General features: G+C 36.6%; 2 protein-coding genes and 1 non-coding gene across 3 annotated transcripts; all 3 read left to right on the top strand.

Annotated features, from left to right (window-relative positions):
• The first annotated feature begins 2,569 nt into the window (after window positions 1-2,569).
• RPL23 (ribosomal protein L23) lies at window positions 2,570-6,269 on the top strand. Its single transcript, XM_070766936.1, has 5 exons — window positions 2,570-2,677; window positions 3,456-3,539; window positions 4,498-4,626; window positions 5,512-5,625; window positions 6,145-6,269. The coding sequence occupies exons 1-5, from the start codon at window positions 2,665-2,667 to the stop codon at window positions 6,225-6,227; spliced, it is 423 nt and encodes a 140-aa protein (XP_070623037.1). The 5' UTR covers window positions 2,570-2,664; the 3' UTR covers window positions 6,228-6,269.
• LOC139155030 (small nucleolar RNA SNORA21) lies at window positions 4,293-4,426 on the top strand. The gene has a single exon (XR_011557017.1). It is a non-coding gene; the product is annotated as a small nucleolar RNA SNORA21 (small nucleolar RNA).
• Window positions 6,270-8,437: 2,168 nt separating the features above from the next.
• SPMAP1 (sperm microtubule associated protein 1) lies at window positions 8,438-11,816 on the top strand. Its single transcript, XM_070766935.1, has 3 exons — window positions 8,438-8,937; window positions 10,176-10,275; window positions 11,556-11,816. Exons 1-3 carry the CDS (start codon window positions 8,731-8,733, stop codon window positions 11,711-11,713), a joined length of 465 nt encoding a protein of 154 aa, XP_070623036.1. The 5' UTR covers window positions 8,438-8,730; the 3' UTR covers window positions 11,714-11,816.
• The last annotated feature ends 900 nt before the right edge of the window (window positions 11,817-12,716 follow it).

The raw sequence follows: 12,716 nt of genomic DNA on the forward strand, positions 1-12,716 counted from the left end.
CCGGGGAGAGTTGATCCCAAAGGACCGGAGCTACTACAGAGAAGGCCCTTCCCCTAGGCCCCGTCAGGTGACATTACTTGGCTGATGGGAGCTGGAGAAGGCCAATTCTGGGATTTGACCGGCCACTGAGATATTTTATATGTTCATTATAACAGAATAATAGACCTTGGAGTTTTTATAGTCCAACCCTCTGCTCAAGCAAAAGACTCTATACCAGTGATGGTGAACCTATGGCACGGGTGCCACAAGTGACACACGGAGCCATATCTGCTGGCACATGAGCCATTGCCCTAACTCAGCTCAAAGGTTCATATGTGTGCCGGCCAGCTGATTTTTGGCTCACAGAGAAGCTCTGGGACGGTGTCTTTGGCTTCCAGAGAATTCCATGGGGGTTCCCCCACATCCAGGGAAGCCTTTGGAGCCCGGGGAGGGCGAAATTCAAGCCTACTGGACTCACCAGAAGTTGGGAAACAGGCTGTTTCCAGCCTCCAGAAGGCCTCCAGGAGGTGTAGAAGCTGTTTTCGCCCTCCCCAAGCATCGACTTATGGCTGTGGGCACTCGCATATGCGCAATAGCATGCGTTCACGCTCTTTTGGCACCCGAGGAAAAAAGATTCGCCATCACTGTCCTATACCATTTCAGGCCAATGGATATCCTGTCTCTTTTTTTAAAATGCCTCCACAAAGAGAAGGCAAACCAGTGCACTTTCACACAAAAAATTCTCCTTAACTCTAGATTGCTTCTCTTCTTGATTAGTTTCCATCCATCGTTTCTTGTCCTGCCTTCAGATGCTTTCAAGAATAGGTTGACCCCCCTCTTCTTTCTGGCATATGTTCTAGCTTCCAACATGCTACAGTAATCACTTTGTTGCTCCTTCCAGAGTCCAAACATATTTTTTACATTGTGGTGACCTGAACTGGATACAATATTCCAGTGTGGTCTTACCAAAGCCTTATAAAGCAGTACTGTACTAACACTTTATATAATCTTGATTCAATCCTCCTGTTAATATATTGGCTTTTTTGTCAGTTGCAGAACACTGCTAGCTGTTCTGCAAGTGGTCATCTACTAGGGCTCCAAGATTCCTCTTGCAATACTTTTATTAACCAAAGTTTCAACTAACCTGTACCTGTACATTTAATTTTTCTTGCCTAAATGTAAACCTAACTTTTCCCTACATTGAATTATTCTCTACATTATTTGCTAGACAGAGCCCATCTGAGTCTTGAGCTTACTTTCTGGGTTGTTGGCGATTCCTGCCACCTTAGTGTCAACATTGTACTGTTTTATTGCTGTTGTGAGCCGCCCTGAGTCTTCGGAGAGGGGTGGCATACAAGTCTAATAAATTATTATTGTTGTTGCTGTTGTTGTTGTTGTTGTTATTATTATTATTATTATTATTATTATCATCATCATCATCATCTGCAGATTTGATGAGTTTCTATTCCCTCGTCTAAATACATGGGCAAGATCCTCCTCAGATGCTTCTAAAAATCAATCAAAAATCAACCAAAACCAGTCTCAATTCCTCCTCAAATTTTCAAGTGTAGTATTTGGACAGCTATTGTTGGATAGGGAAGAAAGAGAAGAAAATGATATAATAGAAAATGAAAAAGTAAAAATTATTGTACAACTGCATTTTCATAACGTAGTGAACTACAAATTACTCAACCATATTTTGCTTATTTTATTACACTAATTCATTCTTAGTTAATTGTTCTGTATATCAAGTCAACCCAAGAGTCTGAACCAATACAACTTGTTTCAAGCAGCAATTTAATGTCCTGCCTAATTGCTGTTCAAATTTTAGTCAACAGCCTTATTTTCTCCTTAAATATTATTTCTTGTTCCACATTTCACTTTCAAAATATTAAAATACAAAAGCAGCACTGTTGGTCTTCAAGCTGTCATAGAGCATTTCTTAATTTTTTGTACAATATTAGCTTAGGTACTCTTTTTGGCACTATGAATAGCAACTGGAATTAAACCCACGTGTTTAGAATTTTTATTAGGATTCGAATAATTAGGATCCAATATTTTAAAATGACCCACTCCGTTTGAATATTATTTTTAAAATAAAATTATTATTGTTGTTGTTGTTGTTGTTATTATTATTATTATAAATTTGATTTGTATGTCGCCCGTCTCCGAGGAATCGGGGCAGCTCACAATATACTGTACAGTATATAAAAAACATAGTGGTACATATAATCCAATTAATATAATTAAAAACCCTAAAATCCTAAAATAATTTAAACCATTCATAATCATTCATTCCATAAAAATTACGCTCGGTTAATATAATAAATAAAAATAAATAATAAATAAACAAACAAATAAACAAACAAATAAATAAATAAATACATGTACAGAATCGCCTACGGGGGAGATGGCCGTCTAAAAGTTTAGAGGGCATTTCTTTGAATAAATTAAAACTACAAAGTATAACTACTTTAAAAAAAAACCGGCTAAAGCCCTCTGACTAAATTTATCTTTCACAGAATATGATTACTAAACCATTTTAAAAAGTAGGGGTCATTTTATATCCGTTTCCGGCATTCACAGGAGAAAGTCGCCTCACGTGACATGGGACTCTGAAAACGTATTAGTTTTCCCGGCAAGCCCTGCGCTTTCTTTCTTTTCCCCCCCAGCCTCCCGAGCAAGATGTCTAAGCGAGGTAAGGCCTGTTAAACCGCGATATAGTCTGGAAGGGAATCCGCCTCCATCGCTTTAATTTGGAAAGATATTAGGCTCGCTTTATCAGGCATTATCGATGGGTGAAAGTTAGGACTCTGACGGGATGAATATTTTCGATCACACAAACCTCAAAAACAATATTTTTTGATTCGTGGGATTTGAAGAAACCATTGAGGGCGGGAAGGTGAGAAATTGATTGGAAAGCAGCGCAGTTGTAATCTTAGCTGCTTTGGTAGGATTTTACTATAACAATATTTGCGGCATAATCTTATGCAGATGGAGTCTATCATCATCCCGTTTTATTTCTATTGCAGTTCCCTAGATTAGTGTATTCCACAACTGGCAACATATAAGATATTTCGAGTTCCCCATCCAGCGTGGGAAGTTGCAGGCCATACATCTTAAAGTTGCCGCGGTTGAGAAACTGCCTTAGATTTTTGAAAGGACAAAATTTATGCTCTCCCATTTGAGTGATAAGATATATTCAACTCCCTCTCCCCCCTTTTTTTAACCACAGTAGGGAAATCAGAGACGCTTCATAGATCAGTAGAATGATTGCTTGGCTATCAGTAATGGAGTTTTTCAAACCATTAGAACAGCAGTTTACACAAAATGTGAACCTTGTGTAAGTATATGAAAAACTGATTTCTTAAGGGAAAATGTACCTGATTTTTAAAACTCAAAAATAAAAAAGGTGGTAAGTATTGGCATATTTTATTGCTTTACTAAAACATTCTTCATCCTGTGCCTTTTAATAGGACGTGGTGGTTCATCTGGTGCGAAATTTCGCATTTCACTTGGTCTCCCTGTGGGAGCCGTAATCAACTGTGCAGATAATACAGGTAAGTCTTAATTGGGTTAATTTGAAGGAATGATTCTGGACAGCAAGTCTGGGTTTTTTAAAGCACTTTTAAACTGATCTTTAGCCAAAAAAGGGCTCCCAAGAGCAACTTGCAGACAACAGGATTCTTTCAATTCCTGGCAGCATAATCAGTCCTGAAGTAGATAGTTCTATGATAGTTCTAATTTTGGTCTTCTGAATATTGGATTGGTAAACTTTTAAGCTTTGATGACAATTGTAACATTCATGGTAGGAGATCATATTTTCAGATAATAGAGGGTATTTCTGGAATTGACTGCAGCTTCTGTTTGTGTCCAGCATGAAACCCCCTAGTGGTAAACAATGTATTACATAAATTAAGAAACATGCTTTAGTTCAAATTATTTATTGCAGAATCTAGATCAATGAACGTATTTTCATAGATTAAAATAAATTTTTGTAGATTATTTTTATTCTACATAGAAAATTCAATTATGACCACATAGTAGCATGACAAAGCAGACAGGAGTTTTGCCATTTTTAAATTGCCATATGTGTGTTGAAAGTAGTGTGCTCTTAAATTACTATCTACTAATACATATTAAAGCTTTTCATTCCCTGAACTAATTTTGCAGGTCAGAATCTTAAAAGGAGAGAACTCTGACATTATCCCTGTCCAGTTCAGCTGAACAGGGAAAATCCTAGTAAATTCAGTTGTGAGCCAAAGCAGTCATGCTAAAAGAACAAGTGATGCAGACTGGAAGCAATGAGTTTTCCCCTTCAAAAAGCACTTGCTGGGTCTGTTTTCTGATGGCCCAGGGAGTTGTCGTAGAAGGGTAAAGAAATAGCATTGCTTTTGGGTGAGGTTGCAGCTTGTGCTGTTGTTCCTCAATCGGTGATGCAACAAAAAAAAATTGAACAAGTCTTTATAACTTTGATACAAAGTATTTGTTAACAGCAATAATTATTTTGTTTCACAGGAGCTAAGAATTTATACATAATCTCAGTGAAAGGAATTAAGGGGCGTCTGAATAGACTGCCCGCTGCAGGTGTGGGGGACATGGTCATGGCTACTGTCAAGAAAGGCAAACCGGAGCTGAGAAAGAAGGGTAAGTGATGGAATAAACAAGATGTATTGATTTATAACTTTGTTTACTTTGGGACTCTAAGAGAAAAGCAGTGGGAAGAAACTTTATAGATAAAAGGGTTGGATGCAGTGATCCTTGTGGTAAATGTATTGATGGGATCTACATTAGTTGTGACTTAACTATAGTGTTTTTGCGCTAAATGATTAACATTGGATGGAATGTAGTTTGGATTTATTTTACATTAATTTATGAATCGGATTGTTTCCATATTCTGAATTCATATATTCTGGAAAAATATTTTCCTGTCGGAAATTCAATTTAAGCTAATATATCTAGTTTGGGTTATATTTTAGAAAAGTAGATTGATTTAGGCCAGAAATACTATAAGTCATGCATATGTATTCCATCTATCCTCATATTTCCAGAATATGGAGGCTGAGCTGTAGTCCATAACAAAGGTACTAGATAAAGGGAAGACTGTTTTCCAATTTTCCCTCAAAAGATGAATGTTTTATAATAAAAAGTAAATTCATATAAATTTTGTCTATTAGAAATCTTTTTTGAGCACTAGAACCATATCTGAAAGCCTAACAGATGATCGCTCCAGAGCTGAGCATTTTTGAAGTACAGTAAATTTAATGGTGAAAACACATACTTAATTGTTGTTGATATCTGTAAGTCATGAATAATTTAATACGACTTGGAGAATATTTTTCTAACTTTTCTGCCATATATGCATTTAGGATTTTATATTTTATGCTGCTATGGCCTGCATTTTAACAAGGTTAATCTAATAGTTTTCAGTTGTAGCATGCCCTACTTTATAACAACTCTATAAAAATAGCATAGCTTGATTTCAAGTTCAGGTGTTGCATACTAAATTACTGATTTTGAATTTTTTCATAGTGCATCCAGCAGTTGTGATTCGTCAACGGAAATCATACAGGAGAAAAGATGGGGTATTCTTGTATTTTGAAGACAATGCAGGAGTGATAGTTAACAACAAAGGAGAAATGAAAGGTATTGCTGCTGAAAGGACCAAAACGTTAAAAAATAATAGTATTTTACTTCTTGCAAAAATACTCAGTATATATTAATAATTTATTCCAGTGAGCTAGAGAATTGTAATTCCCAGTGAAGCTAGTTCTTTGGAGTTATTCTGTAGAATGACTTTGTTAAAATGTCCTAGGCACTCATTAAAGTTTTACAACACTAGCACAAACTAATAAAGAGCAGAAGCCAGTAAGAAAGAAAGAAAAAACAAGAACAACAAAAGTGTAGAAAGAATTAAAAAGAAAAAATAGAAGCTAGCAATTTATTTTGCAGCAAACATTACAACATTATCTCACATTATGATTGTAGTAAACTTTATTTTTAATCTTTTGATACTTTTCTAATCAAAACTACATGGATTTTTCTGTTAAATGCAAAAAAAGTCCCAGTATTTCCTGATGATCATAAATATGGATATTTGGTTTTTTGATGGTGTTAGACTGCTGCTGCTAAATAATATTTCTAATTTATTCGTTATTTTTTCAGGCTCTGCTATCACAGGCCCTGTAGCCAAAGAGTGTGCAGATCTATGGCCCAGAATTGCTTCCAATGCCGGCAGTATCGCATAAATATATTTGTTCTTTGTAAAAAATAAAAGTGATTGGCTCAAATTTTTGTGCTGTGAATATCTTCCATATTATAGGGAAGGAAACACTTATTGTGAATTAGTTTTGGATATTAGTAACAGAATATTTAAGCAGAAAAACACTCTTAGATGTGCTATTTTAATGAACCTTGGTGAAAATTCATTATGATTGATTTTTTTGCTGTATATTAAGATTCTTTGGCTCATTGGACAGCCTTAATACCACCTTTTAAAAGTTGTAATCTTAGAAATAGGTAAACAAGAAGCATATTTGTATAATTATCTTATTCAAAACACAGAAGAGATATACTGTAACTGACTGTACAAAAAGAGACACTAGAATTATTCACTTGGTTGTCCAGTGACTGCTAACTTAATTGCCATGAGATAAATTTATGTAAAATTCTATTAAGTTATTTATATTGTTGTACATTTATGTTGGTAACACTGCTTTCATTCACTAAAGTTGTAAACTCAGTTGTGGGTCCTCACTTGAATATAATACATTTTTGTGGTAGGAATATCCCCAGGTTATGCAAGATAGGCAATGACATGCTGGCTGGGCTGTCTTTTTCCCTGTCTTTCCCACTGAATAAAGTTGAGCAAATTGCATCATTTGAGAAAATAAAATAAAAAAAGCTTAACAATGATACATCCATGTGACCTTTTTTTTTAAAAAAAATGAACAATAGAAGATGCATTTTTCAAGAATCATAAGGTGCAACATTTAATAATTTTCATAGGCTACAAATAAGCAATCAGGAAACAATCATAAGAATACAAACAAGTTACAGTGATAGTCATCAGTGGGATGAGATAATGATAGGAATATTGAGAAGACTAATAGCAATGCAGCCTTAGTTAATACTGTAGTTTTGACAGTAGTGGGAGAATTATTTCTTTAGCAGAGATGGCATTCAGGGAAAAACTTCTTGTGTCTAGTTGTCTTGGGTGTGCAGTGTTCTAGCTTCTTTTGACAGAAGGAGTTCAATTTATGATGTGAGGTGTCAGTATTTTCACTGCCCTCTTTAACTCATGCAGTATATAGGTTGTCAATGGGCTAGCAGTAATTGTTTTTATTCTGCAGTTCAGATTCACTGAAGTCTGAGCCTGTCTTGTTGAGTTGCAAACCAGACAGTTATGTAGGTGCAGATGACAGACTCAATAATTCCTCTGTAGAACTATCAGCTCCTTGGGCAGTTTGAGCTTTCTGAGTTGGTGCAGAAAGAATATTCTTGGTTGTGCTTTTTTGATGACATTTTGGATGTTAGGTGACCATTTTAGGTCTTGAGAGATGATAGAACCTAGAAATTTGAAGTTCTCTACTGTTAATACTGTATTGTCTAGTTTTGTAAGAGGTGGTAGAATGGGAGAGTTTCTCCTGAAGTCTACCACCATTTCTACGGTTTTGAATGTGTTCAGTTCCAGATTGCTCCAGTTGCACGATGAGGCTAGTTATTCAGCCTCCTGTCTCTGCATTTCATAGTTGTCTGGAATGAGACCAGACTGTTGTATCATCTGGAAATTTCATTAGTTTAACAGATGGGATTATTTGAGATGCAGACAATGGGATATATAGAGAGGTATTGAGAGCATCCAGCTTTGGAGGGCCCCTGTGCTAATTGTATGTGATTTTGCCTAGCTTCACCTGCTGCTTCCTGTCTGTTAGGAAGCTTGTGATCCACTTACAGGTGGGTTCAGGTTAAATTAGACAGCCTAGAATAAAACAACCATAAATTGTATTGTAATATGTCCTGTTGCATAACATGAATGATTATTGCACTGCCCATTGCATAATCTTTGGAGTACAGTATTTTAAAAGACAATATCTAATTTGATTTGCAGTCAAAGGATCAGTTAAATACAGTATATGAATTTGGCAAGAATTTAGAAAGGTATAATGTACTTTTTTCTATGCACAATTTACGCTATTTAATTATTCAAAAATGGGAACTTAAAGTCAGTTAGCAATTTCATTGACATAAATGAAATCCATGAAACATGGAATTGGTTATTCATTTTAGACTACAATACTACTTTGAAAGTTCCATAAATATATCTAAAAAGATTGTGTCTTCACGTATCAGGTATTGTGAGCTACACCTACTGAAAGAAATTCTCAAAAGGGTAGAAGAACAAGTTGTATGTTGAATGTAAAAAAATTAACTAGGTGTGTTACTTAAATTTAAATGTATATTAGCATTTAAAAAATAAATATTGTGCAAGAACTAGTAAATTGGACGTAAATGTAAAACTAAGGGTAATATTGAACAAACTAAAGTAAACTGCACAAATGAAAAAGCTATGCCAACTTCGGGTTGTTAGGGAACAATTGTCGCTTGATAACATCACAGAAGCTCTAGTAGGGTAATAATGAGAGTTGCTAGGAGAGCGTAGCATATATATACACACACACCCCTTATGGTATGATGTGGCAAGAGATTAGTAGTTTAGTGTGACAGTCAGCTTTTTCTCTTCTGCTAATCATGACTTGTATTACACGGAGATGTCTACAAAAGCAAAAGGAATTCATCCTTGATGGTGTGGCAGTGAACACCATTGGTGGTGGCTATGCCCACATCCTACCCAAGCTGTGGTCTGCATTGCCACCTTATAATGCTCAATTAGATATTCATGCTGCTAGCTATTTCTCATCTCCAGTGGTCAAATCACTGCTAAAAAGGACGGAGCAGGTAATGGCATTTGAAACTTGAAATGGAAATGGAGTAAATGAGCAGCAGGGCTAGGAGATATAATTTAATGCAATTTAATATGCTAGACTATAGTCCGGGTTCCCATGATGTGTAAGCAACATGATTTAAAACTTGCTGAAATCAATTTTTTTATGCATTCCTGTGGGAAATGGGTCAAATAAGAATACATAAAATATTTGAATAGCTAAATAGAGGATGGGGCATTAAGATATTGGGCTTGTTGAGCTGTTGCCAGTTTGAGACCCAAACATGACAAAATGAGCTGCTATTCTTGCCCCAGTTTCTGCCAGTTTGAAAGCATGCAAATGCAAGTAGATAAATACCCCTTTGGTGGGGAGGTAACAACATTCTGTGCACCTAGGTCTATAGTGATACTGGCTATATGACCACAGATGTTTGTTTGGATAACATTAGCTAGGAAATGGAGATAAGCACCAACCATAGAGTTAGATAGGACAGGACAGAGGAAAGCTTTACTTTTAATATATTTAAAGTAGTAATCTACCCAAAACAAGAGTACCTAAATATCAAAACAAAACATCTTAAAATATAGTTCCAGCAACTTTTATATTATTGCCGTGGCTAACAAAATAGGAAATATGGCTCTCACTGCAAAATGTTGACCTATTACTCTGATAATCCAGAGTAACACATTCCTTTCATCAATAACAAAAAAAATCCCAAATAATACATTTATTTACGTTTCTAAAATAACTGATCACATGTAGTCTGGAAGATATAAAGTCAATCTCTATTAAATATGGGGAAAGCCCAATTTAAAAAAATTATGCTTCCAAATTACCATCAGATATTGGTTCTTCCTAAATTTTAGTACAGAATATTCCTCTTTTGTACACTCTTGCACCGAGCTGGGAAATTGTGGGCAATATTATTCTGTTCCTTGGCTATAGATTGGCACAGACTGGTAATTGATTCATTAAACACACTTTAGAAAGCTATTGTGTAAATGAATTATGTTTCCAATATTTAGATTTACTTTTCTTGGAATGTTTGGTCTTTAGGCTTGATGTCACAATTCTCTTTATGATCTCACTGTAGATATTACCCATTGCATCACATTTAAGAAAAATAATTCCATAATGATAAAAATTAAAAGCAATCTTCTCTCTCTCATGCGTTGAATTATTTATCATGCTTATATATTCATTTGTTTTTAAACTCGATTAATTGGGTTTTCTTTTTCTTTTGTTTGACAGACTCGTGGTGGGACGTCTAGGGATGGGTGGATAGTGGACTATTTCCATATCTATGGGCCAGGTCAGAGGTATTTGAACAGGAGAAACTGGGCAGGAGCAGGTGAATAAAGCGTTGTACCCATCTCTTTATCTTTCATTTCACCAGTAATAGTTTATCCTCCAAACTTATAAAGCAATTCAAGAACTATGATAATCTTACTGAAATTACATTTCATGGCACAAGTAAAAACTATTATTTAGATATTTTAATAAATAACTAAATACATTAAACTACATGTTTAAAATAAGCACAGCACCCACCCCCTTACAGGCAAATGTGTGTTTAAAAATACTGCCAGAGGTGTGCACGTACCTGTCACTCACCTGCTCTTAAAAGAAAACTTCCCTTGAGTTCAAAAAGTTTGAATGAACTTGCGAGAAATTTTCTTTTACGATGGGCTTCTCTGGTCACAACGCTGAGGAACGGGACGGAGCTACAACTGTCAGGTCGGACATGCATCTCGCAGCCCAACACGTCCCACCTGCTAGAAATGAGTGTGTGTAAGACTCATCACACTGCCATCACTGCCTTGTGGAGCAGGACTCTGCAAGGCCTGTGCTATTGCATGCACAAACAGCAGCAGGGCTTCAACTGTGCTATATGATGAAGCTCATGGCAGTCCTGCAGTTCGTGCATGTAATGGCACAATAAGCCTTGCAGGGTCCTAATCCACAAGGCGGCGGCAGCGGACCAGCAGCTCAGCCGGTGCCAAGAACAGGAGGGGAGGCAGTGGCAATGCCAAAATAATAATTAAAAAACAGTAATAAGGCCAAGGCCATAGTTTGGGATTCAAAAAAAAAAGTAAGGCTCTGTCTTATTTTCGGGAAAACACAGTAGCTCTTCACCTTAATACTCCTCCACTTATTTTACACATAGGGAGCCAAATGCACAGAGCATAAAATGAAAATGTGAATTGAAGAATAGGCTTGTAATGTTTATGTGGATCATAATATTGTTAAAATATGAGCACTGCTCTTGCTGGTAGAACACAGAGCAATGATCTTTGTTTTTGGTTTGGGTGAAAAATAACTGATTAATCATAATCTGGTGGTTCTCTCACTGAAGGCCACAGAAATGAAATTTAACTTGTGATTTTCAAAATACTTTGGAGGGATTACAGAGCGGAAATGGCACAGGGAGTAGATATTTGGGACACAATAATCCATTTCTGAAAGGGAAGTTAGATTATAGGGCAGCTAGGTTACACAAAGTAAAAGAAAACAAAGCAGGTATTGAAGAAAAAGCATCGAGTTAAATACTGTAAGATAAATGGTGTGCTTTTGTATAACATACTTCAACGTATTTTTGATGGATGATCTTTAGTATTTATTTTTATACAGGTCACTCTCCAGAGCAAGTGGCTGGTCACCATCTATACTTCATGGGTTCAAAGCCAGTAACAGGTTGGAATGGCCGATATGGCTATCGCCGCAACACTCCAGATCTTCGCACACGCTCTTCTTGCTTTGGTGAAGTAACATGGCTCCCCATCCACTGAAGAACATATTATATCAATCTGTATCTTCTTCTAATTTAAATGTTCTTCATATGTTTTGTTTCTTCTTTATTTTTCCAAAATAATAAAATATTTTAATTTGTTATTTAATAGTTTGTTGCTTGTGGGGAAGGAAAATTGTGGCAGAAGATTACATTAGGACAGCTTTATCCTAACTGGACATGGTAAATGTGATGCTTTGAGGGAGGATGAAAGCTGTACTATAGTCCAGTTGGGGAAGAAAAAAAGTGGTAACCCAACATTTTCCCCGTGACAAAATTGGTTTCATTGTATATTTTTTATGCTTTGGGACTTTTGTTTTTTCGGGGCACAAAATGTGTTCAGATTAACTACCATATTTTTCAAAGTATAAGACGCAGCTTTTCCCCTGCCCCCTAAAAAAGGATGGAAATGTCGGTGCGTCTTATACACTGAATACAGCCATTTTTAGCTTCCCGTAGCCCACCCTGCATCCAGGTTTTGCAATAAATGGGCCCTTTTCTGTAAAAATGGAGGGGCCTGAAAATTGCTCCTGGGGGGTTGCGGAAGGCAATTTGCATTTAAAAAGTGGCAAAAAACACATACAAAGACCATGGAGAGGTCCCAGGTGGGATAACGATGGCTGTGGGGAGGACACAAGTTCATGGCCCCTTTCAGGAACCTATGCAACAAGGAATGCTGATATAAGAAGCCAAGGAGCCCCAGGACAACACTGAAGATATTGCCACTACGTGATATTGAAGCATGTTGGGGGGAAAGGCATTTTTCATTACCATCCTGCAAAAACTCCAGCATGTTGATGATAGATAAGTCAACAGGGCAATACCTCATCTGTGAACATCAAGAGCAGAAATTTTTCCAGGTGACTGAGTAGATTCTTCTGGTAGATTGCTTCCTGGAGGCCTGGAGAGTCCAAATGATCCGTCCGGAACACTGAGCTGCCTTAGAGTGCACCACTGCTTGTAAGTGACATTATAAGACGAGTTGGACATCCCAGCTGAGGGCT

Source organism: Erythrolamprus reginae, chromosome Z (genome assembly GCF_031021105.1).
Source record: "Erythrolamprus reginae isolate rEryReg1 chromosome Z, rEryReg1.hap1, whole genome shotgun sequence".
Lineage (NCBI taxonomy): Eukaryota > Metazoa > Chordata > Lepidosauria > Squamata > Dipsadidae > Erythrolamprus > Erythrolamprus reginae.